This window comes from Dasypus novemcinctus, chromosome 8, assembly GCF_030445035.2.
Source record: "Dasypus novemcinctus isolate mDasNov1 chromosome 8, mDasNov1.1.hap2, whole genome shotgun sequence".
NCBI classification, from domain to species: Eukaryota; Metazoa; Chordata; class Mammalia; order Cingulata; family Dasypodidae; genus Dasypus; species Dasypus novemcinctus.
Window position 1 is genome coordinate 126046160 of NC_080680.1, and position 25995 is coordinate 126072154.

The 25995-nt window shown below is 61.4% G+C and overlaps 1 protein-coding gene across 1 annotated transcript in view; it reads left to right on the plus strand.

Moving 5' to 3' along the window:
- The window catches only part of SARDH (sarcosine dehydrogenase), a 59976-nt gene that overhangs the window by 24680 nt on the left and 9301 nt on the right, over window positions 1-25995 (plus strand). The window contains exons 15-18 of the mRNA XM_058302651.2: window positions 7374-7512; window positions 9118-9231; window positions 11758-11905; window positions 15764-15857. Coding sequence (XP_058158634.1) covers window positions 7374-7512; window positions 9118-9231; window positions 11758-11905; window positions 15764-15857 — 495 coding nt within the window. The remainder of the gene's footprint in view (window positions 1-7373; window positions 7513-9117; window positions 9232-11757; window positions 11906-15763; window positions 15858-25995) is intronic.

The following is a 25995-nucleotide window of genomic DNA, read 5'->3' on the forward strand; positions in this document are numbered from 1 at the left end:
CGTCCCCGGCCCCACCTGCTCACGGCCCTGTGGTCGCCTCTTGGAATTCGCCACCGTTTTTGAACCCAGAGCCCCACGTCCTCGCCGTGCCCGGGGCGCGCCGCCTCCCTGTCTCCCCAGTCTAGCTTTAGGGACGCAGTGTCTGGCGTGGGCGCCCGAGGAGGCGTAGGCCCATTGCCGAGCTGCTGGCTGCGCAGGGAGAGAACGGGGCTCAGTCTGGCGCCTGCTGGAGCCAGGCCCTCCGGGACGGGGAGCTGGAGGAGATGCCGAGCTGGCTGCGAGGCCGCATCGCGCCGCCGCTGATGTGCGTGGCAGTGGCAAAACCTGGAACACGCGGTGGCTCCGGGCTCCACACCTGCCCTGGGCTGGGGATGCGCTGGTGTGGGTTTCGGCTGCAGCCCCCACCTCCCACAGGCCGAGGGAGCGGGGTCAGGGCGGCCCCAGGGGGAGGGCCCAGCATCGGTGGTGCTGGCCACTTCCCTGGGCTCAGTGCTGCCACGGGCTGGATTGGGACAACAGGCACAGTGGGTCCTTGTGTCCAGTGTCACTGGCTGGAGACGGTCATGCAGGTGGACAGTGAAGGGAGGCAAGGAGAAAGAGCAGCCAGCCTGGGACAGTGGGCCCTGGCGTTTGTAGCTCGTGGAGGGAAGAGGGCGGCGTGGGGCCTCCTTTCTGTCTCTCCTCTGTCCACCAGGAAATCACAAGCGGAGCTGCTGGGAAACAAAGGCATTTATTTGAGGGTCTTAGAATTGCCATTTGGGGAGCACATGTTCAAATAGTCCCCCAAAGTGTGTCCTGCCTTGTCACTTCTGGGCCAGATAAAGATGACATATGTTGTCCGTGATTTGCAGGTATTTGGGGTGCATGCTTACTGGGTTCTCTACCCTGAGGTCTGTTTTTCTGCCGTCCCCTGTCCCCAGGGTCTTGGGGGCCATTGCTGCGTGGGCTTGGCACCTTGGGCAGTTGGTGAAGTCTGGCTGACCTTTGCATAAGAGTCACCTCCAGAATGTTCTGGAACCCACCTTACCTCCCTTAGCCACAGTAGCTCTGTTTTATTTATTCCTTTCTCACACACACGTGGGCCGAAAGCCCTAGTACTGCCGTTGGTTCTTCAAGTCAGCGGTCATGGGCTTTCCCTTCTGCAAAATGTCTAGTTGCGAGAGCCCGTTTTCCTTCCACTGTATCTCACTGTCCGAAATGCTGACCTAGTAGCTCCGGGCTTCACCCAATGCATTTGCAGTTTGGTTAACCCTCACGGTGAGGTGACAGTTCATTCCACCCGGACGCTTGAGGTCAGATGGCTTGTGACCAAGTCCCTCGTCCATCTGGCAGCTGCCACGAGCTCTCCGGATGCTTCTTGATCAGCTTCGGGTGGTTTGGAACGCTGCACCTCCTGTCCACGTCCACCTCCACGTTCTCACAAAAGGGTTCGGGATCAGGGTCGCTGGGGTGACGTCCTCTGGCGAGCTCGGTGTGGCTCCGGGCCTTGCCACACCCGCCCGGCTCAGCGCTGCCGGCTCCGCAAACACCGTCCTGGAAGTTAAACCTTCCCCGCAAGACGGCCTCCCGCGTCCGCGTGGCTTTCGTGTTCGCATCAGCCTTCGACAGGGCGGTGGGAAATGCGATTGGTAGGAAAGGAAGGCCCCGGCAAGCCGCACGGCCCCCTCCACGTGCAGAGTCCTCCCCGCCCGTGCCTGAACCTCCCGGGTCGATATTGGAATTGGGAGGAGGGGCTCGGATCTCGTCGTCTGCCGGTTTGTGGACTGAATGGCTGCTGGTGGCCAGACTCACTGGCGTCGGCCAAGTGTGTTTTCTCTTCAAGCATCATAATCCAGGTGTGTTTTCTTATCAGACAGAGTCAGTGGGTCTCCAGTAAAGAGAAGAGCTGTGTGCCCCCAGACACGCAGCAGCCTCTGCACCACCTGCTGGTGGATTTCTTTATCGTTGGTCAAGGTCGCAGAGCGCTGCTCAGCACACTTCCCTAACTCCCTACACAGGGCATCCGGTGGGGGTTTACTGCTCCTGGAGCTCCTGTTCCTCCCTGGCTCCAGGGCTCTCTCTGCCAGAGTTCTGTCACCTGTCGATGCAGAAACCACTCCCAAGTGGCAATCAGCGTCTGACACAGCCTCTGTCAACAGGAGCTGCGGCCCGCAGAGCTGTGACGGTGGCTTGGCATGTCACCTGAAGACAGCAATTGCCCCTTCCCAATCCCTTGGGATCCGTGGAAAGTTAATCAGGCTTAGACGCCGTTGCTGCCTCACCATCCTAGGAAATGTTTCTGTAAATGGAGATGATGCATTTTTGTCCCTAAACATTGGAGCATTGAGGACAACCTTTTCCTACAGAGTTGTCTATTTTTAACTGTGCAATGGCAGCTTAATTCACCTGCATGAGTCAATCGTATTTGGTTAGTGTGTGGAACTGGGAGAAAAGAAGCATGATGATGACGAGGGGACATATGATTTGCAAATATTTCCTCCCATTCTGTGGGTTGTCTTTTCACTTTCTTGATGGTATCATTTGTAGCACAAATGTTTTTAATTTTGATGAAGTTGAAGTAATTTTGTTGCTTGTGCTTTTAGTGTCATATCTAAGAAACTATTGCCTAGCCCGAGGTCATAGAGATTTACTATTTTCTCCTAAGATTAAAAAAAAAAGCTTTAGCTCTTCCATTGAGGTCTGTGATCCATTTTGAGTTCATTTGTGTGTGTGGTTTGAGGTCGGGGGGCCAACTTCACTCTTTTGCCTGTGGCTATCCAATTATACCAACATCACTTGTAGAAAAGACAACTTCTCCCCGTAGAATTGTCTTGGCACCCTTGTCAAAACTTAACTAACCAGGGAATCGGACTTGGCCCAGTGGTTAGGGTGTCCGCCTACCACATGGGAAGTCCAGGGTTCAAACCCTGGGCCTCCTGACCCGTGTGGAGCTGGCCTACGTGCAGTGCTGCTGCGCACAGGGAGTGCCGTGCCATGCAGGGGTGTGCCCCGCATAGGGGAGCCCATGCGCAAGGAGTGCGCCCCATAAGGAGAGCCGCCCAGCACGAAAAAAGTGCAGCCTGCTCTGGGTGGCACTGCACACGCAGAGAGCTGATGCAGCAAGATGACGCAACAAACAGAGACACAGATTCCATCAGAAGAACACACAGCGAATGGACACAGAGAGCAGACAACTGGGGGGGAAGGGGAGAAAAACAAACAAACAAATAAATCTTTAAAAAAAATTAACCATAGTGTAGGGGTTATTTCTGGACTCTTAATTTTATTCCATTTTACATGTTATGTCTGTCTCTATGCCAGCCCCTCATTGTCTTGCTTATAGCTTTGTGGTAAGTTTCGGAATCAGGAAGTGTTAGTCCTCCAACTTTATTCTTCTTTTTCAAATTGTATTGGCTCTTCTGGGGCCCTTGCATTTCTCTATGAAGTTTAGGACCAGTAGTCAGTTTCTGTATAGAAGCCATCTGGAATTTTGATAGGATTTCATAGAATCTGTAGATCGATTTGAGGGAGTAGATCTACAGATCATAACAATATCAAGCCTTCTCATCCATGAACATGGATTTATTCCATTTATTTAGGTCTTCTTTAATTTCTTTCAATGATGTCTTGTAGTTTTCAGTGTATAAGTCTTGTATTACTTTTTTTTTTTATCCCTCCCTACTTGTGGCTTTTTGCTTGCTGTCTGCTTTCTGTGTCCATTCACTGTACATTCTTCTGTGTCTGTATTTATTTTTTATTTTTTACTCCCCCCCCCCTTTGCGGCTGGCTTGCTGTCTGCTCTCTGTGTCCATTCACTGTGCACTCTTATGTATTTTTACTTGTCTCCCTTTTTTGTTGCATCACCTTGCTAAGTCGGCTCTCTGTGGTGCTTGCAGCCGGCAGCTCTCTGCAGCGTGCAGGTGAGCCAGCCCTCACCAGGAGGCCCCGGGATGTGAACCCAGGACCTCCCATATGGTAGACGGGAACCCAACTGATTGAGCCACAGCCGCTTCACTCTTGTATTACTTTTTAAAAATTTATAGTTAAGTATTTTATTGTTTTACTATTGTAAATATACTTTTCTTCATTTTCAGAATGTTCATTGCTAGTGTATAGAAATGCAGTTTACTTCTGTGTATTGATCCTGTTTCCTGCCGTCTTGCTGAACTTCTTTATTAGTTCCAACATTTTTAAAGTTGGGTTTCTTTGGGTTTTCTATATACAAGATCATGACATCTGCAAATAGAGATAGTTCTATTTTTTTTTTTCAATCTTGATGACTTTTATTTCTTTTTCTTGCCTAATTGCCCTGGCTAGACCCTCTAATACAGTGTTGACTAAAGTGGTGAGAGCAGCCGTCCCTGTCTTGCTCCTGATCTCAGGGAAGGCATCTACCTTTCCCCATTAAACTCGCTGTTAGAGGTGGGCGTCTCTGCAGGTGCCCTTTATCAGGTGAAGCAGCTCCTAGTTTGTTGTGTTTTTATCATGTAAGGGTGTTAACTTTCATCTAATACTTCTTCTATGGAGGTGGCTATATAGATTTTGTCCTTTTTTTCTAATAAGACAGTATTACATTAATTGATTTTCAGATTTTAAACTAACCTTATATTCTTGGGATAAATCCTACTTGGTCATGGTGGGTGTATTGGTCAGCCAAAGGGGTGCTGATGCAAAATACCAGAAATTGGTTAGTTTTTATAAAGGGTATTTATTTGGGGTAGGAGCTTACATATACCAGGCCATAAAGCATAAGTTACTTCCCTCCCCAAAGTCTATTTGCACGTGTTGGAGCAAGATGGCCGCTGACGTCTGCCAGGGTCCAGGCTTCCTGGCTTCCTCTGGGCTCATCTCCTCTGTTTTCTCCACAAGGCCAGCTGTAGACTATGAGGCTCTCTAGGCTTTGCCTCTCTCCACAAGGTCAGCTGTAGACTGTCAGGTGAACGGCTCTGTCTCTCCCCCTGGGGTTTCTGCCATGTCTAAGGAGCTGTCTCTATTCCTCTGTGTTCTTCTCCTGGCTCAGGTCCTCTCTTCCTGGGGCTGGCTTCTCTTTCCTCTGTGAGCTGACTTCCTGGGGCTCCAGCTTAAGACTCCAGCATCAAACTCCAAATCGAAACTCCAACATCAGAAAACCTCCAACTCTGTCCTTTGCCAAGCCTTTTATCAATGCCCTACTGGCACAAGAGTTTTACATAATTACTTGATCAAGCAAACCTCTGAATCCAATATAATCTAATATGCCCAGAGGAAAAGATCAGTTCACAAACATAATCCAATATTTCTTTTTTGAAATTCATCAATATTATCAAACTGCTATAGTGGATAGCCCTTTTTATAAGTTGCTGGGTTTGGTTCACTGATATTTGTTGAGGATCTTTGCATCTATCTTCATGAATGTGGTGGTTTGGCAAGTGTGTCACCTCGGCCAGGCAATGGCACCCAGTCGTGTGCTCAAGCAAGCAGTGGGCAAATTGTAATACAAGGACATTTATGGACTTTAATCCTCGATGAGTTGATCGCATAGATGGCTGATTACAGCTACAATCAACTGAGGAAATTGCATCTCATCCAATCACCTGAAGGCCTTAACAGGAGTAGTGATTTTAGCATTCAGGAGAGAGAATCCCTATCTGACCTTCAGATAGCCAGCATCTCCTGGGGAACTCAACAAGGACCTTCATTAGAGACCCTGGCTCATAGCCCACTCGGTGGAATTTGCACTTGTGCCTCCCCATGATCGTGTAGGCAATTTTATAAAATCTCATACTATTTATAGACATTTCATGTGGGTTCTGTTTCCATAGAGAACCCTGACTAATGCAGTAAGGGATATTGGTCTGTAGTTTTCTTTTTCTTATGATGTCTTGTCTAGTTTTGGTACCAGGGTAATATTGGCCTCATGGTAAGAGTTGGGAAGTGTTTCCTCTTCTTCTTTTTTTTTTTTTTAGAAAAGTTTGAGAATTCTTCTTGGCATATTTGGTAGAATTCACCAGTGAAACCATATGGATCTTGGCTTTTCTTTGTGATAAATCTTTAAATTACTTGATCTCTTTATTTGTTATAATTCTTTTCAGAGTTTCTATTTCTTCTGGAGTCAGTTTCAGTAATTTGTACCTTTCTAGGAATCCATCTATCTCCTGATGGCTATTTACTCATTGGCATACAGTTGTTCATAGCTTTCCCATATAACCCTTTTCATTTTTGTAAGGTGGGTAATGATGTCCCCTCCGTTCCTGATTTTAGTAATTGCAGACTTTTTTTTGTCAGTTAAGCTAAAGTTTTGTCTATTTCATTGACTTTTCAAAGCACCAACTTTTGGTTTTGTTTTTTTTCTTCTATTCTCTATTCATTTATTTCTGTTCTAATCTTTATTTCTTCTTTCCTTTTGTTTGCCCTGGGTTTAGTTTGTGCTCTTTCTAATTTCATAAGGTGAAAGTTCAGGTTATTGATTTGAGATCTTGCTTCTTTTTTCAATATTGGAATTTATAGACATAAATTTTGCTGTGAACGCTGTTTCATTGCATCTCTTAAGTTTTGGTATGCTTTGTTTATATTTCCATTCATTGCAAAGTTTTTTCTAATTCCCCTTGTGATTTCTTCTTTGATCCATTGGTTTTTTTTTTTTTAATTTCAACTTATTTGTGAATTTTCTTGTTTTCCTTCTGTAATCCGTTTCTTTTTTTTTTTTTTTAGATTTATTTTATTTATTTCTCTTCCCTTCCTCCCCAACCCCCCGCCCCAGTTGTCTGCTGTGTCTGTTTGTTGTGTGTTCTTCTTTTGTCTGCTTCTGTTGTTGTCAGCAGCATGGGAATCTGTGTTTCTTTTTGTTGCGTCATCTTGTTGTGTCAGCTCTCCGTGTGGGTGGCACCATTCCTGGGCAGGCTGCACTTTCTTTCATGCTGGGCGGCTCTCCTTACAGGGCGCACTCCTTGTGCGTGGGGCTCCCCTACGCGGGGACACCCCTGCGTGGCATGGCACTCCTTGCGCACATCAGCACTGCGTGTAGACCAGCTCCACACGGGTCAAGGAGGCCCGGGGTTGAACCGTGGACCTCCCATGTGGCAGATGGACGTCCTATCCACTGGGCCAAGTCTGCTTCCCTGTAAATGATTTCTTATCCAATTCCAGTGTAGCCAGAGAACACCCTGTGTATGATTTTAGTCGTTTTGAATTTATTTAGGCTTGTTTTATGGTGTCACGTGTGATTTATAGAGGAGAATGTTCCACATGCCCTTGGGAATGTGTCATGGTTTGTTCTTGGGAAGGAATTGGGCAACAAGGGAGGTTTACTGGAGGGGAAGGAGGGGGCTCAAAGCGGGTGTTGGAAAGAGCCCCGTTGAGGGGGCAGCACAACTCAAAGCCCTCCCTGGCATCCCCACCGCCCTGGAACTTTGCAGATCAAGAGGGAGTGCCTGGCTTGCAGAGGGGCCGCCGCTGTATTCGACATGTCCTACTTCGGGAAGTTCTACCTGGTGGGGTTGGATGCGAAGAAGGCTGCCGACTGGCTCTTCTCTGCAGATGTCAACAGGCCCCCAGGTACGGAGCCCGGGTTGGGGCCCGCTTCTCCCATGAACTCCATGGCTCTGCCCAGGCACTGGGGCAAGGGGTGAGTCAACCCTGTCCCCTCTGATCTCCTGCACGCATTGCTCTCTGTCCAGTCCCTCTGCCCGGGGCCTGGTCTGGCCCTAGGACCTCCCCTCTTCCTCCATCCCTCCCTCCTTCCTTCTCCTCTTCTCTCCCTTCCTTTTTCATTTTGTTCCAGAAAGTATTCAAGGCCTCGAGCCCTCAGTATATGTCTGCTGGGACTGGGGAGCCAAGCTCTGTCCTCCCCACGAGTTCCCTCCCCAGATAGGGCTACCAAATATAGCCAATAAAAATATGGGATATCCAGGAAAATTGAATTTCAGATAAATAATGAATAATGTCCCATTTAGTATTTGGGATATTCATGTCCATTTTCTTCACCCACCTACCATCGTATCCTCCCAATCCATCCACCCAAAACCTCACCCATCCCATCCACCCACTCACCTATCCATTCATCCACCCATCTACCCATCCATCCACCCACCCATCTACCCATCCATCCATCCACCCATCCATCCATTCACCCATCCATCCACCCACCCACCGATCCACCCATCCATCCATCCACCCATCCACCCATCCACCCATCTATCATCCATCCACCCACTCATCCATCCATCCATCCACCCATCCATTCACCCATCCACCCATCATCCATCCACCCACTCATCCATCCATCCACCCACCCACCCATCTACCCATCCATCCATTCACCCATCCACCCATCCATCCACCCACCCATCCACCCACACATTCATCCATCTGTTCACCCACCCACCCATCTATCTACCCACCCATCCACCCATCCATCCATCCATACATTCATCTATCCATCCGTCCACCCATCCATCCACCCACCCATCCATCCATCTATTCATCCATACACCCACCCATCCACCCATCCATCCAGCCAGCCAGCCGTCCATTCACCTATCCACCCACCCATCTATCTACCCACTCATCCACCCACCCATCCATACACCCATCCATCCACCCACCCATCTATCCATCTGTTCACCCATCCACCCACCCATCTATCTACCCACTCTTCCACCCACCCATCCATCCATGCCACCATCCATCCCCCCTGCCCATAAAACCACCTTCCAACCCCGCACCTTCCTAGTTACCTCCATCTGTCCGTTCACCCATCGTCCGTCCACATGGTCACTTAGTCAGCAGGCAGTGAGTGGTTGAGCTAATGCTCTACATGGCGTGAGGCTTGGTGCTGGAGCACCCAGATGGATGAAACATGAAATCGGACCCTAAAAACTTCTCAGCATCTCGATGGGGTGGGGAAGGGGTGGGAGAAGCCAAGGCCACGGCCCTGCAGGAAGCTGCTCCCCCTGCCCGGCCTTTCCTCCCCACGACAGTGCCGTGCCCTGGACCCTTGGCCCTCTGTGGGCCACGGTCATCACGATGGAGCCCCTGAGCCGAGGGGTCCCCCACTGGCAGCCCCCCACTGCAGCTGCCCGTTAGGTGGAGGCCCCGGCTGCGGCTGCCCTCGGAGCGGCAGTGCCCCTGGCCGCAGGTGTGCGTGGCCCCCTCCCTCAGGCTCCACCGTGTACACCTGCATGCTGAACCACCGCGGCGGCACCGAGAGCGACCTGACCGTCAGCCGCCTGGCCCCGGGACCCCCGGTCCCCGCCCTGGCCCCCGCCTTTGAAGGTAGGAGACGCCCCCGAGGGCGATGGGACCAGCAGGGGTGGGCCTGCCAAGGGCTGCTGCCAAGTGACCTGCCGCACTCGCCGGGGTCGGGGCCCGGAGGTCCGAGGCCACGCCTCAGGCTGCACGCGGGCCTTGCGCAGGCAGCGAGGCTGGCACGCCGAGTGCTCGGGGCCCGTCCGTGCCGCGGCGTATTGGGGCGGCCCCAGTGCGTGTGTGCCCGGGTTGGTAGCCCGGAGCAGAGTGAGCTGAGGATGAAGCAGCCGCCCCGGGCCTCAGTTTCCCCACTCGCCGGGCCCTCCTCCCAGGGGATGTGGTCGGGAAAGCGCTTTGTGATCCTAGCACAGCCACCCCTCCTTCCCGGGGCTCTGCAGCTGAGGGCTGAGGAGGGGGCCTGGGGGAGGAGTGGGCCGGGGAAGGGAGGGGGGAAGAGGGGGCAGGGGAGAGGGGCCCTGGGGGAGGAGGAGGCCGGGGAAGGGAGGGGGGAAGATGGGGCCTGGGGGAGGGGGGGCCTGGGGGAGAAGGGGGCCGGGGAAAGGAGGGGGCCAGGGAAGGGAGGGGGCAGGGGAGGGGGGGCCCTGGGGGAGGGGGGGGCACCTGCTCCCAGGGTGTTTCGCGGAGGAGCCCGGTGCCTCTGAGTGACACCGAGGGCCACCTGCGAGGGCACTGCCAGCAAGCGCGGGTGGGATGGCAGGCTCCACGGGGCGTGAGCTACGGCCACGGGGGCCGGGTCTGAGGGCGAGCTCGAGGTCCTGGGGTCAGGCCTAAAGCTTAGGAAACAGGCACACAGGCTTAATTTTTTTAAGTGAAATTTTTTTTCATTTTATTTTTAGGTTTTAAAAGCTGTGCTGCTCGTTATTAACATGCATGTCAATTAAGCAGGCATGGATTTTATAAGTGGGTTAATTATCCATGTCGCACCAGATCACAGTTAAGTCAAAAGAATGCGGTGATCTACACGAGCAGTTGGCAGCCCTGAGTGTAATTTAAAAATATCTTTATTGATTTTCGTGTCTTCCTGGAGGAATCCATGCCGGGAGGAAGCACTGATGGCACAGGAAAGGCCAAACCGAGACACCCGCGGCCTCGCCCCTGCCCAGCCCGGGGACTCGGGAAGGAGCGGCCTGCAGCGGCCTCCACCCGCTCTTGTTTTCAGTTGATCGCGGGCGCCAGGCGGCTCTGTGATGCTCACACCCTCGTGGGGTGTGTGTGTGTGTGTGTGCTCTGTGTGTGTGTCGGGGGGGGCAATTTGGCTCCTCCTGGGTGTGTGTGTTCTGTGTGTGTGTGTGTGTGTGTGTGTCGGGGGGTGCGATTCGGCTCCTCCTGGTTGTGTGTGTGTTGTGTGTGTGCGTGTGTGTGTTGGGGCGGGGCTGTCCCGCGGCCTGCAGCCTCCCCCGCCACGCCCTCTGAGTTCGCCTCCTTTTGCTCATTAGCCTCTAGAGGAGAAAGGGGAGCACTGTGTTTTTTGGGGTACGCCGGGCTTCAAACCCCCTGGGGGAGAGAGGGGCCCCAGCTCCACCTGCCGGCGGCGTTCTGGGGAGGGAGGGGCTGGGCCCCGCGCCCACCCCGGCTCTGCTGCCCACCACCCCCGCTCAGAACCAGCGGGAGGCCGACGGTCCCAGCACCTGAGCCACCTGGGTGCTCTTCCTGTTACAGGGACGTGGCCCACGAGTGTCGGGGAGCCGGGGGTCCAGGGAGGGGCAGGCACGAGGCAGGACGTCCAGGCTCCAGGCCTCAGGGCGGCCTCCCCGCGGGTTGCTGCCCACCCGCCCGCCTGCGCACTCGCCCACTGCCCCCCTGCCCACTCGCCCCCTCCTGCCCACCTGCCCCCACTGCCCGCTCCCTGCTGTCCTCCTGCCAGCCCACCCCCACTACCCCCTGCCCACCCAACCCTGCTGCCCCCCCGCCACTGCCCGCTCCCTGCTGCCCCTGCTGCCCACCCCCCACGTACCTGCCCACTCGCCCCCTCCCACCCGCCCCCGCTGCCCGCCCCCTGCCACTGCCCGCTCCCTGCTGCCCTCCTGCCCACCCCTGCTGCCTGCCCCCCTGCCCCCCTGTGCACCTGCCCACTCGGCCCCTCCTGCCCGCCCTGCGGGGGAGGCAGTGAGCCTGGAGTACAGACGAGGGCGGGGGGCTCCAGGGCTGCGTGCCGGGTCTGGAGGGTGGGCCACCGTCCGCTCACGTACCCAGGCCCCGACGGGGCCCCGTGGGCCGCGCAGCCAGACTCTCTGCACCCCGGGCTCCTCGCCTGAAATGGGCAGGCCTGGGGCGGGGCCGGGGCGCCTGGCTCGCGGGGTGCTGCCTCGGCTGCAGTGGGGTGCTTCTCCCAGGAGGAGCAGGGGCCGAGCAGGGGCGCCGCATCTGGGGAGGGCTGTGCGAGGGGAAGGCAATTCCCGCAGAAAGCCAGGAACGGCGGGCGGGAAGCAGGGCCGGGGGAGGTGGAGCAGCAGGGGAGCTGGCACCCAGGACCCCCACAGCTGCCCGCCCCCACCTGCAGCCCTCCTCCAAGTCTGGGTCCTTCTCCCCCAGGGGACGGCTACTACCTGGCCGTGGGCGGGGCCGTGGCCCAGCACAACTGGTCACACATCACCACGGTGCTGCAGGACAGAAGGTTCCGGTGCCAGCTCATCGACAGCTCGGAGGACCTGGGCATGGTTAGCATCCAGGGGCCAGCCAGGTGAGGAGGGGGCCGGGGCGGGCCCACCCAGCCCTGCCCCAGCGCAGGCCACGGGCATTGCCGCTGGCTCACCCTGATGGGCCGAGCTCGTGGCCTGGGGGCTGCCCCACAGAACAGTCGTTTTCAAAGTCCTGGAACGCGAGGACACCCACCCTGACGACCGGTGGTGCCCGAGGGTTCCCGCGGCGCCTCGGGTTCCCGGGGGTCTCTGGGCCCCCGGTGTGGCTGGAAATGTTGGTGTCCCCCTCAAAGGGGCAGGCAGAGGCCATTTCCTCCCCGGTGCCTGGGCTAGAGGGCGCCTGCCCCCACCTCAGGGCAAGGCCTGCTGGCGACCCCCTCGTTGACCTGTCCTGAAGTAGTCACTGGGCCGCGTGCCCCGCGGGAGGCGTCAGCCCCGCAGTGGCCGTGGGTGCTTCCGTGTCGGGCCACGCAGGGTCTCAGGCCAAGGGCACCCCGAGCAGGTGGGCACTTGGGGAAGAAACCTCTGGCCGGGTGCCGGAGAAGGGCCTGGAGGGGGTGCAGAGGGTGCCTGAGACTGGGCGAGCCCGGGGCTGACCGCCTCCAGCCCCGGTCACAGCCCTTCAAGGTGGTGACAACTGTACCTCTACTGATGAGGAAACTGAGGCACAGAGCGATAGAGGGGCTTGTCTGAGGTTATGCAGCTGGAAAGAGGCAGGGCTGGAGACCCTTTGTGGCTTCCCCCACGCCCAGGCCAGCCCCCTCCCTAAGGAGGTAAAGTCCTTACACCAAGATGCACCTGCTCTAGACCTCCCACTGCTGGCCGCTGAGGAGAGAAGGCCGGAGAGCACCAGCTGCTGCCCGGGGCAGGCGAGCCCAGGCGCCTGGCTCGTGGGGTGCTGCCTCGGCTGCAGTGGGGTGCTTCTCCCAGGAGGAGCAGGGGCCGAGCAGGGGCGCCGCTTCTGGGGAGGGCTGTGAAAGGGAGGGCAATTCCCGCAGAAAGCCGGGAACGGCGGGCGGGCAGCCGGGCCGGGGGAGGAGGCCCCCAGGACCCCCACGCCGAGCGCCCGAGGCCACCAGGCTGCACCCGCGATGCTCCCCAGCTGCCCAGGGCCCTCGTCTTGGGGGTGGCCAAGCTGGCGGCATCCTCGCCGTGCCCGGCCCTGGCCCTTGTCCACTCAGCCCTCCAGCCATGAGCTCCCGGGTTTGGGGCAAACAGAGGCCGCCCGCCCGGGGGCACGGAGGACCCGCAGCCACACGGCTGAGCCAGTGAGTCCTCCCAGTGCATTACACTTGATCGTCATCTGCCCCGAAGGAAACGAGGGCTGGGGCCTGGGGGCTGCCTGGAGGGGCAGCGCTCCAGGGGTGGGGAAGCCCGTGCAGAGGGCCTGGGGCAGGAGCCTGCCTGGTATGTTTGAGGAGTGGCAGTGGGGCCAGGAGGAGCGGGTGGGGGGCGCGAGCTCGGGGCCGCGGGGAGGGCCTGTGGGCCGAGGCCGGGAGGAGGCAGGGTGGACCTGAGGAGGGGGCGGATGGGCTCCGACCGCTACACCCTGGAGGGCAGCAGACGGGGGGGGCAGGGCGAGGCTGGTGAAGAGTCATAAGGCTGCCCTGCTGGGGCCTGGGCGAGGCCGCCAAGGCAGGGAGACGTCCAAGAGCAGTGGCGTGCGGGGCCGGCCAGGTTCAGAGGGCACGAGCAGGACGAGCCAGGGGTCCCAGGCACACAGCAGGCGGGGAGGGGGCTGGTGAAGCGGGACCACGAGGAGGGTGTGACGAGTGCGTCCCACGTGGCTGACAGGTGGGGGGCCGAGGCTGGAGGATTGGGCCCTGGGAGGTTCCTGGCGGGGGCAGTGGGTGGGGAAGCTGGGGCAGGGGGGTCTCGGGAGAGGAGATGAACAGCGCTGGGGCCGGGGGGCAGCGCGGGGCCCGGGGGGCAGCGCAGGGGCCGGGGGCAGCGCGGGGGCCAGGGGACAGCACGGGGGCGGGGGCCGGGGGGCAGCGCAGGGGCCAGGGGACAGCACGGGGGCCGGGGGACAGCGCGGGGGCCGGCGAACAGTGCAGGGGCCGGGGGCCGGGGGGCAGGACGGCAGCACAGGGGCCGGGGGCTGGGGGGCATCACAGGGGCTGGGGGCCGGGGAATAGCGCGGGGGCCGGGGACCGGGGGGCAACACGGGGGCGGGGGGGCAGCGCGGGGACCGGGGGGCAGCGCGGGGGCCGGGGGGCAGCGCGGGGACCGGGGGGCAGCGCGGGGGCCGGGGGGCAGCGCGGGGGCCGGGGGGCAGCACGGGGACCAGGGGCTGGGGGGCAGCGCGGGGGCCGGGGGGCAGCACGGGGGCCAGGGGCTGGGGGGCAGCGCGGGGGCCGGGAGGCAGCACGGGGGCCAGGGGCTGGGGGGCAGCGCGGGGGCTGGGGGGCAGCGTGGGGGCCGGGGGGCAGCCCGGGGGCCAGGGGCTGGGGGGCAGCGTGGGGGCCGGGGAGCAGCCCGGGGGCCAGGGGCCGGGGCCGGGGGCCAGGGGCCAGGGGCCAGGGGGCAGCCGGGGGGCAGCCCGGGGTTTCTCACGAAGGGAGTGGGGACGGCTGCCGGAAGGACTGTGGCGGGATCCGGCGCAGCGACGACGGAAGGGGCCGCCCAGCTCCTGGCCCGGGGAGGTCCGGGCACCAGGGGCTGGGTCGGGGTGGGCCATCCCCCGGGGGAGCCCAGCGCCAACGTCCGCGTCCCAGGGCACCTGCTGGGGCTGAGCTCACGACCCTGGCCCGAGAGGCCCCGGGCGCCGCGGTCTTGGGCTTCACTGCGCGGCCTCTGGGGCGAGGCCTCGGGGCCCAGGTCAGTGTGGGGGGCCGCGGGGCCGCCCGAGGGACAGGGCCAGCCAAGGGGATGGACATGCCGGCCTCGGGACCGGTCTCCTCCCCCTCGTTACAGCCGCGCAGGGGCCACGGGGGTGGCCGACGCACCCCTCCTCTGGTATTTGACTTCTGGGCTGCAGGACCCCCGTGGGGGGTAAGGGGCAGCCACCTGCCCCATCGTGACCACCGAGTGCCTGCCCTATGGCATGGAGCTCCAGCTTAGCGGGGGACAAGGACCCCCAGTGTGAGAGGCAGCCCGACAGGGGGCGTGTCAAGGCAGTCAGGGAAGGCTTCCTGGAGGAGGTGACCGAGAGATGCCAGAGACTTAAACGGGGGATGAGGCCAGCGGGGCGGGGTGGCCAGGAGGCGAAGGTCTCCTTGGAGACCGCGGCTGCAGCCCTCGAGGTCTGTTACTTCACCACGCGTGGCCTGCGCACCTACTCTGGGCCACGCGGCGCTGGGGCGGGGGTGACAAGACAGCCCAGCCGCGCGGGGTCCGCCGGCCAGTGGTGAGCTGCCCGCGTGTGCGAGCGTGCTATGATTTAGGACAGAAGGCGCGAGGGCGCGGCGGGGCCTGCGGCATCGCCATCGGAAAGCCCGCATCCGGCGTCGCCCGGGTGCCTGGGGGGAGGATGCGGGGGGAGCAGAGGACGGGGTGTGGCCGAGGAGCCCCTTCCAGGGGCGTGGCTCAGTGCTGACCTCTGTCAGCCTCGACAAGCCGCCGTGCTCTTCCACGCCAAGCGAGGGTCTCCGGGGCCAGCCGCCAGGCGAGGGGCCTCGGTGATCCCGGCAGGCGGAAGGAGCTGGGGTCGGGGAGGGGCTGGGATCGGGGGACCCTCCACTGAGCCCACGTGCGGATCGGGGCCCACGGGCGCCCTGCTCCGGCTCTGCTGGCCCCGGCCGCCGTCCCCAGGGGGGCCGCTTCTCCCCTGACTGCCGGGAGGTCGGGAGGTGCTCCTCCGGCGGCCGGTTGTCCTGTCGCGGCGCAGCCGCAGGCTGGGCACGCGGGGGCCCTGGGCAGGTGTCCGGCGTCCGACTGACCGGCGCTTCTGCCCACAGCCGGGCCATCCTCCAGGAGGTGCTGGACGCCGACCTGAGCGATGAGGCCTTCCCCTTCTCCACCCACAGGCTGGCCAGAGCCGCCGGGCACCTGGTAGGTACCAGCCACCACCGCCCCCCAGCCCGCGGAGCCGGGAGGTGGGACCGGGGGCCGAGCCGGTCCGGCCTCGTGGGCTGCCGGAACCTCAGGGGTCACACGGGCCAAACCACAGCACGGCCGCCCTGGGCGCAGGGGCTCGGGGAGCTCTGCGGGGAGTGGCCGCGGCCCGGCTGCCCGTCCTGCTGTCCTCGGTGGCCCCCTCCACTGAGGCACCAGCTCGCGCTCCTGCGTCAGGTGGACGTGCCGCTTCCTCCGCTGCCCTGGAAATAACGGGGCCGTGGGCAGCCGAGGAATCACACTCCCCTGAGGAACAGCTTGTCCTGTGGCACCTGGGCACGGGGTGGGGGGTCAGCAGGAGCATGGCCAGACCCCCGCAGAGCGCAACCCCCGAGCTCCAGAAAGTTCCAGCCCAGGAGCTGCGGCCCGTCTCTTCTCAGCACGTGGACCGGGTCAGGGCCTGGGACCCTGGGGTGGGGCCCCTGGCGGCAGCTCGGGGCCAGCGTGTGCCTTTCCCGGCCTCGCCTTCCTCGTTGGAAAATAATCTTCTGCTTTGACGTCACCGGGCCGAGGCGAGGAGCAGACGGGCAGAGCGAAACGCGCCTCTGCTCAACGCCGGCTTCCCGTGTGCCGGGCGCGGGCCGCGCTCGGAGCCCCTTGCACGGGCGGGCGTTCTCGTTCAGCGGTCGCCCCGGCGTGGAGGGTTCTGGACGGGCCTCCCAGCCTCGGCCCCTCTGACGTCTGGACCCCATGGCTCTTTTTCTTGGGGGCGCAGCCGTCCTGGGGGGCGCTCCGCAGCTCCCTGGTCTCCACGCCCCCGTGGCCAGGAGCAACCCCCCCGCAGGCTGTGACGCTTGAAAATGCTTCTGGGCGTTGCCACGTGTCCTGGGGTTGTGGAGACCCCGGTCCACCATTCCCCTGACGTCAGCCGGCATGCCGGGCTGGCCACCTGCAGCCAGGTGTACTGAGCCGGGTGCTCACCTGTCCAGCAGCTCGGGACGCAGGAAGCGTTAGGCCACCTGGTAGATAGGGGAAGTGACCCCAGAGAGGTCAGCTGGGCCGCCCGGCCGAGGGAGAAACGCGCCCAGGTGGGAGGAGGGCGGTGGGTGGGCGGGCCGCGGCGTTGGGGCGCACCCTCCTCGCCTCTCCTTCCCACGCGTGCCTCTGGGAGTGCTGGTGGGACGGGGCCAAGGCGTGTTGGGGTGACGACTGCAGCCTGCAGAGGGCGGGGGTCCCGGGGACCACGCTAGGTCCTGTGAGCAAATAAACAACGTGGCGCAGACAGCGCGCGAGCGGGGCTGCCAGAGCAGAGCGCAGATAAAGGCCATACCGCAGGGCCGCGCGCTCCGTCCCGGCCTGCTCCCGCCTTCCCTCCCTGGAGGCTGCGTCTGGGGGCAGGAAGCTGGGGGGGTCTCCGTCTAGCTTGCTTCCTGCCTCCTTGGTGCAGAGCTGGCTGCTGGGACCAGAGAGGGTGGATGCTCCAGGAGAGCGGCACAGCCCTGCCCGCAGGCCACTGCAGCCCCACGACCTCCGCCTAGCCCCTCGGCCCCCAGGGGGTCCCGAGCAGCCTTGCCTGGTCTGGGCCGTCTCGCCGCTTGAGGTTGGGTGTTGGTAGGGGAGAGGGGCCGGGTGCGCAGCCCCTGCCTCCCACCGGTGGAGCCGCGGCCAGAGAGGCAGCTGGGACTTGTTCCCGGCCAGGCGGCCCCAGCTGCGGCCCTCCCCCGGCCCTGTCCAGCCCTGGCTGCCGCCCCGGCCTGGCCACCCCGGCCCTCCACCTGCCGCGCCCAGGAGCTCTCGGTCCAGGCGGACCTGGAGGCCAGACTGCAGCCTGAGCCTCTCCGGGGCCGGGCCAGGCCGTGGGGCGCCATGGGGTGCACAGGTAGCGTGTCCCACCTGCCTCCTCTGGGACCGGCTGTCGCGTTTGTGAAACAAATAAGAATTTATGGCCTTCAAAATAATGCTCCTTTTTTGACCCGTGCCGACCATGCGGCGTGGAGGCCCCTGGGCGGGGACCTGGCCCCAGCACTCCCGTCCGGCCTTGGACGTGGCCTCTGCTGGCTCGAGCACAGAGTGGGGGCGTCGGGCTGTTGAGGCAAAGCCCCGAGCTGCTGGCGTCTGCGGGCGGCGTCTGGCTCAAGAGGTGACAGCGGGGTCACCTCCCAGGGCATCCCGGGGACACGCGCAGGCTCTGAGGACGAGGGGTCCTGCCTGATTTCGCCCTCCCGGCCCCTGCCCGGGAGCCGTAGCTGTTGAGAGCCGCCCCCCAGCCCTGGAGTCGGGGTCCCCTGCTGGCGGTGCCAGGGTTCCCCTGTTCCTTTAAACGTCTCCCTTTCGATGGGCGTGTGGTCGTCTTGCGGCTCAAGCAGCCTCGCTCGAGGAATGGCCTGCAGAGCCTTTGAACGCGGCCCTGTTTCTGGGGCCCTGGTCATTTCTAGAACCTGCTGTCCGAGTCACAGTGTAATTGCTGGAACCGGCTTAAGCGGAGGGGACACGGGGTTGAGCGGCGGGGGGAGAAGCGCCCCTGGCCTCTTCGGGGCGTCTGCCCCATAGCTCTGCCTGGGGGCCGGGGGCTCGTGCGGGGCGGGGGTTTGGGCAGGAGCACGGGGCGCTGCCAGCCCCCCCAGGCCTCCCCGGGGTCTATCCAGGGCCAACTGGGCGGGGCCGCATGTCACTCCCCCACCCCAAGGAGGGTGTGGGTGCTGGAGGGCAGGGGCTCTGTCCTCCCTCAGAGGCCCCCCGGCTCTGGGTGGGCTCCCTCTAGAACCAGGCTCAGCCCCGTGCCCCCGGAACGGGCCAGCCAGGCAGCCAGCCTCAGGGACCGGGGACCGCTGCTGCCTCGTAGGGAGTCTGGACACCCACAGGACAATGGACTCGATGCTCGCCGCCCGAGGGCCTGTCCTGCTGTGTCCCCGGCTGACTGATGTCCTCGGGCCCCGTGGGGCAAGGTGGGGAGAGGCCAGGGGGCCGCCCCGTCTCACCCTGGAGCCCACGCCCCAGACACAGCGCCTGAGCACGCTGCACGCCCGTCCTTCTCCTCATCTGCTCAGGGGGCAGCGTGGCAGCCTCCGGGCACAGGCGCCATGTCCTGCACCTCCGGCCGTGAGGACCCTGTCCCGACCCCGGGGGGGCCTGGGGTCACTGGGCAGCCAGGGGTGTCCAGCCCCTGGGAGATGAGAGGCCGGGGGTGCCCGGGGTGCCTGGGGGTCCCCAGGGGGCAAACAAGCAACGGCTTTGGTCCATTGGTGTTGCTGAGTGGGCTGGCCGGCCCCCAGAGGCCCAGGTCTGAACGTGCTGTCCCCTCTGTCCCCTGGCCGGCCTCTGGCTCAGCTCCAGGCTGCAGGGACACTGGGGTTGGCCCCTCCCTCTGCGGCCACAGATGGGGCAGGCAGAGGGGTCTCAGGGAGCCCCCAGGCCTGGCTTCTGGTCGTCCTGCCCCAAGCTTTCAGGGGACCGCCTCTCTGGCCTCAGTTTCCCCGTCTGCAGCGCGAAGGCTAGACAGTATCTCATCGCCTTTCTGGGCCGTCCCCTGAGCCTGTCCAGACAGCCTGAATTCTCTGACTCCAGGGAGAATTCTGTCTCCTCCTGAATAGTATCTTGAGCCGGCTTAAAAATGTGCTGACGCTCTGTCCCTCCGCCAGCGTGAAGAAATGCCGGGCTGGGACGGGAGCCGGGCCAGGAATTCACAGGAGATAAATTGGGTTCCAACCCACCGGATGTCGGAGAGGAATGTGGGAGCCTGTGCGATCGGGCCAGCCTGCTGGTCAAAGGAGAAGCGAGGAACGATGGGGGGGCCGCACGGCCGGGGCCCGGCGGGGGCAGGGTCTGCCGCACACGACCCACCCTCACGACAGAAACGTGCTGCGCGGAGATGCCCGGCTCAGCGTCGCTGTCATGTCCTAAGGGTTCTCCTCTGAGATGTTTGCATCCGTCCCAGAATTCATGACCTTGAATTCCTAGAGGAGGGAGCAGGCGGCCGGGAGGAGTGTACTGTCCACTCGCAGCCAAGGGGCCAGCTGTCCTGGCTTCCCAGGGTGTCAGCTGTAGCGCAGCCCAGCCCGTGGACGCGGAGACACGGTGTTCCCGGCGCCGTGCTGAGGACAACCCCCCCACCGGAGAGCAGCAGGCGCGAGGCCCGAAGCTCCTTGGGGGGAGGGGGTCGGCGCTTCTCTTCTGGGAATTAATTTCAAGCCAAAAGGAAATTGAATAATTGAGCTCCTCTCTCTGGAGGTGGGAAGTTCCTCGCCGTGGCAGTGGACTTCGGTTCGCTGAGGATGGGGCACTCCCCACCGCACGCGGAGGTCAGCGCCGTGCCCGGCAGAGGCGCCAAGACCTGGGGCTCGGCCGCCACCTTCACTGTTACTTGGCACAGCCTTTGCAAATTGGTGCTGGGAGCCTGGGAGGCTGTGGGCAGTTGCATGGGTGCAGCCGAGGAAGCCGTGGGCGGCCAAAGGCCTTTGGGGCGCCCGCCGGAAGGTTCAGTGAGATCTTCCTGTGATGAGGGTGCAAGAGCAGGGTCTCGCTGCAGTGAGGAGGGTGGACAGGGAGGCCCTGGGAGTGCAGTTTAGACGCGGTGGGCCAGAACCTCACCAGGGGCTGCCGTGCGGCCTTTCTCCCCTGGGCACTGCCCAGGGAGCCTGGCCAGGGAAGGCTGACGTTCCAGCGCTGCAGACCCTGCCGCTGTCCACGGAGGGCTGTGTCTCCGGGGCTGACCCGTAGCTGCATCAGCTTCTTGAAACCCGAGCATTCACCACCGCCATCACCTTCACCACCAGTCACCACCACTGCCACCACCTCCACCATCATCACCGTCACTGCCCTCACCACCGTCACCATCACAGCACCTCCACCACCAGAGTCACCACCACCAGCCACTGTCACCACCACTACCACCACCATCACCTCCACCATCACCACCATCACCATCTCCACCATTATCACCACCACTACCGCCACCTCCACCATCACCACCACCATCACCATCTCCACCATCACCACCACCATCACCATCGCCACCGGTCACCACCACTACCGCCACCTCCACCATCATCACCGTCACTGCCCTCACCACCATCACCACCATCACCACCGTCACCATCACAGCACCTCCACCACCACCACCACCAGCCACTGTTACCGCCACCACCACCATCTCCACCATTATCACCACCACTGTCACCATCATCACCATCACCACCACCACCGTCACCATCACAGCACCTCCACCACCAGAGTCACCACCACCAGCCACTGTCACCACCACTACCACTACCATCACCTCCACCATCACCACCATTGTCACCACCATCACCATCTCCACCATTATCACCACCACTGTCACCATCATCTCCATCACCACCACCACCGTCACCATCACAGCACCTCTACCACCAGAGTCACCACCACCAGTCACTGTTACCGCCACCACCACCATCACCACCATCACCACCACCACCATCACCTCCACCATCACCACCATCGTCACCACCATCACCATCTCCACCATCATCACCATCACAGCACCCCCACCACCAGAGTCACCACCACCAGCCCCTATCACCGCCACCACCACCATCACCACCATCACCACCTCCACCACTATCACCACCACCATCACCACCTCCACCAGTACAGCCACCATCACCTCTACCTCCACTACTGTCACCACCACTACTGAAACCACAACCACCAACTCCAGCACTGTCACCATCATCACCCCACTCCCATCATCACCACCTCCACCACCACTTCCCCCATCTGTGACTCCCATGGCAAACTGGAGGGTATGACCCCTCCCCCTTGGGGAATATTCTTAGGATCAAGGGTGACATGGGGGCCTCCAGAGGGTTTGAAACCTGGAGATGGACTGAACACCCCGCAGAGGGTTGCGGGTAAGGCCCCGCTGAAGGCTGCGCGTGCTCCGATGCCGGCCTTTGGGACGCTGGGGGTTCTCACTTACTTGAGGGAGCTGAGCGCGTGCCTGGCGTGTTGTGGTGTTACACAGCCACGCGCCCTGGAAACTGCACACGGCCTTGAGCAAGCGTGCTCCGAACACTTGGGCGGGTCGGCCTGGGTGTGTGGGCGCGTCTGCGTGGGCCCTTCCACGAGGCTCACCTGCACTTGGTCTGGAGCAGCCCCGGGGCGCACCCCACCGCCCCGTCCTGGGTGCCGGCATGGCCTTTCGGCCTCGGGGACTGGTGGAGCACCTCCCTGGACTCAGAAGTCCCAGTCTAGGGCCAGCAGCCTCGGAGGCCGGGCGGCCGGCCAGATACGCACGCCACGCTGGCTTCGGGGCTGCTGAGCGCAAGCCGGGCACCATGCCCGCGTTTCAGCAACACCTGGACGTACCCCCCGTCAGTACCCCAGCGAGGGCAGGGAGGGGGTACCTCGTGGGGGCTCGAGCCTTGCTCTCCAGCCCCGCCACCTGCCTGCTGCGAGGCTGGTCAGCACGAGCTGGAACCGGCTCCTACCAGCTGGCACGCGCTGGCGGCGGCCCTTCCAGGAAAGCTGTAATTGAAATTGAAAATGGCCGCTCGAAATCGCCACTGCGGGAGTTGATTTGAGGAGATCAGTGAATGCTCCCCAACTGCTCCCCACACCCACAAGAGCTGGGCCTCGGGCAAAGGGCTTCAACTCCCAGAGCCCCAGTTTCCCCTCCTGTAAAAATGGGGGTGTGGGCAGCACCCTCTCACGAATAGCGCGCGCCGTGCCTGGGCTTCGACGTGGGCTGTTTCTTTGTCACGGGCTCTCGCAAACCCGCGGAAGGAAGCACTGCGAGCATCGTGGCCTCGGGAGGAGGGGCCGGGGCCCGAGAGGGGCACAGGGACCCAGAGGCAAGCCTGGTGGGTCCGGGCCCCCCACACGGCCACCACGGCACCTGCCGGGAGGGCTGGCGGCGGCTTCGGGTGCCCGGGACCCTGATGGCCAGCGGGACGTCTGCGCACGGGCGTCCCCCGCCCTGGGCTCGCTCCTCCTCTCCGGCTGTTGGGGTGTCACTGCGTGTGGGTTCAAGCAGACGTGGCCTGCCGCCCGCCGTGCTCCGGGGGCCTTGGAGCCTTCCACGGTAGCCTGGCCCTGACCTGGCCTCCTGGGGCCGATACGCCTCCAGCCTGCTGGACACTGTGACTGAGGCCGAAGGGGACAGGAATGCTGTGCCGGGCAGCCCCGGGCAGGTGGAGGAGAGGGGAGGACCCTCTTGCCACGGGGACCCGAGATGCCCCACGGAACTCCACCCAGGGCCAGGCAGCCTCTGGGGAAGGGGTCCAAGACCCCAGCTCTTCCAAAAGGAGAGGGCCCTCGACCAGTTCTGCAGGGGAAAGGTACTGGATGACAGGAAGGACACTTGCAGAGGCCTGCGGGACAGGGGGAGCCCCTCCCTGCTGACCTGCTCTTCGTCACCCGCTCCTGGAAGGGCCGCCCATCGTCCCCATGCTGCAGCCAAGGAGCCCAAGCCCCAGGAAGCTTCCGCCTCGGCAGGCCACCTGGCTGGGAGCAGAGCCAGCCCCTGGAAAGAGCCCTGCGCCCTCAATCCCTCTCGGTTCCCAAATCCTTGCCACCGGGCTGGGACCGAGCAGGCAAGGGAGCCTCAGCTCCCCGTGGGTCCAAACCAAGCAGACTGCGGGCACTGAAGGTCCTGGCCCAGCCTCTATTTGCGGAGCTGAATTTGTCTACTGGTAACAGGCTGCAGGTGCCACGAGGCAGGGAGCGCGTGCTCAGACGCTGCCGGGCCTCCCGGCTTCCTCGTCAGCGCCGCTCATTTGGAGCCTGACGCCGAGGCAACTGTTTCAAACAGGACTCAGAGTCGACCCCGGGGAGGGCACGTTGAGCGGGAGCGCCGTGTCCGCCTCGGCCCACAGACCTCCGCGCCGCTTCCCGCCAGCCACACTCCCCTGCCTTCGTCTTGACTTTGCCTTCACCTGCAGGGCAACCACCTGCGGCTGTTTAGGAGCCTGTACCCACAGTTCCCTTCTTTTCTGAAATCTGTCCTTTATGAGTTCTTTCGATAAGCACTTGTCAATGATAAACTGTCTTCACCTGAAAAATCATTGTTGCAGGGAAAGCAGACTTGACCCAGTGGTTAGGGCATCCATCTACCACATGGGAGGTCCAGGGTTCAAATCCCGGGCCTCCTTGACCTGTGTGAAGCTGGCCCATGCGCAGTGCTGATGCGCACAAGGAGTGCCATGCCACGCAGGGGTATCCCGTAAGGATTGCCACCCAGCGTGAAAGAAAGTGTAGCCTGCCCAGGAATGGCACCACTCACATGGAGAGCTGCCAACAAGATGATGCAACAAAAAGAGACACAAATTCCCGTGCCACTGATAAGGATAGAAGCGGACAAAAGAACACACAGTGAATGGACACAGAGGACAGACAACTGGTGGGGGGGGGGAGAGAAATAAATAAATCTTTAAAAAAAAATCGCCGTTGCACCTGCTCTTAAAGATGTGCCTTCGGGGTGGTTGGTCAGCCACGCTGGCTGAGTGTTCTGAAAGGTGCGTCTCTACAGCTGCAGAGCATCTCGCGTCGCCAGGGGCACGTCTGTAGGCAGTTCCGGGTGCCTTCTCGGCGGTCATTGGCGTCCCTCCCGAGTTCCTTCTATGAACCCTCCTCTCCCCTTTTGCTGCTCGATGGTCGCCACCACATTTTCTAGGCAGTGATTTGTTTAATTTCTCCTGCTTGGAGCTCGTTGTGCTTCTGCACTCTGGGAGCTCACGGCGTCTGTTCTAGTTTGCCAGGGCAAAATGCCAGAAATGAAGGGGGTTTATTCGGGGTAAATGCTTACAGTCCAAGGCTGCAAAAAGTCCAAATTAAGGCATCAGAGGTGCTTTCTCACCAGAGTCAGCTGCCACGTGTCGAAGCGCGGTGGCCGCCCTCTTTGCCGAGGTTTGTGCTCAGCCGAGGGCAGCCGGGCGCAGGGCTGGCCTCCCTCCAGGCCGCTTACTCAGCCTCGGCTGTCCTGCCTCCTTCCTGCGTTCAGCTGTCAGGTTCAGGCATCCAGCAGGGCTCGTCTCCTCTTGATCTGCTCCGTGGCCCAGCCTCTTGGGGGCTCTGTGCGAGCCTCTAGTCCCCGCTCACCAGGCAGGGCCACACGTGGTTCCGTTTCCTGTGTCTGTCTGTCTCATTTATACCAGATCCAGCAAGAGGGCAGAGACTCGACCTGAGCCCCGCCTCACTGGTGCAGTCCAATCAGAAGCCCCGAAGCGATCTTACCAAGTGATCTAATCAAAGTTCCCTCGACCACGTTTAATGCAATCAAAGGGTATCGCACCCATAGGAATAGACCGGCTTAAAAACATCATCTTTTTCTTTTGGGGATTCATAAAATTATCTCAAACTGCCACAACCTTCAATTCTGGAAACTTTTCTGCCATTACCTTTCAAGGTATGGCCCCTGCTGCCTCCTCTCTAGCACCTCCGTATTCCGCTGTGGACGCAGGTGCACCTGCCCACTCAGCCCCTGTGCTGAGCCTTCTCCCTTGCACTTGCCACCGCTGCATCGCGGTCCTGGACTCCCCTTCCTGCTGCACCAACATTGCCAAAGCACCTCGTTCACGCCACGCAGGCCCTCCGGGCTCACGGTCCCATCCACGGAGTCAAGGGTTTCCCTGCCGGGCTGACCCCTGCGCTGGCCACTGCCGGCAGCTCCTGTGAGAGCGGGGGACTCCACTTGCCAGCGGGTTCCGCCCCCAGCTCGGGGCTTTCAGTCCACCCGAGTCAACGTCTCCTGAGCGAGACCCTGGGTCAGGCACTGCACTCTCCATCAACCTGGTGCTCGCAAGCACTGGCCTCAGCCCGTTTAGCAGATGGGGTGCTGCAGCCGAGAGGCTGGCTCGCGGGGGCGGCGCCGAGCCCAGCTGAGTCAGCCCGCGCGCCGCGTCCCCTCATCCTCAGCCTGTCTGGAGCAGCCGGAGCCATTCCCTCACTCATTGACCCCACGGGTAGGGAGACCGCCAGGTGCCTGGGGATCCGGTGGTGCCGTGACGTGGACGCTCCCCGAGTTCCTCACCCCCGAGCTGGGAAGCGAGGTCCACCTGCTCCCGTGCCCTCTCCTCCCACCATCAGGAGCTCTGGGTTCAGGGCCTCCTGGGAGCTGTTCCGGGCACGGGGCACAGGGGAGCAGACCCCACCGCCCCTG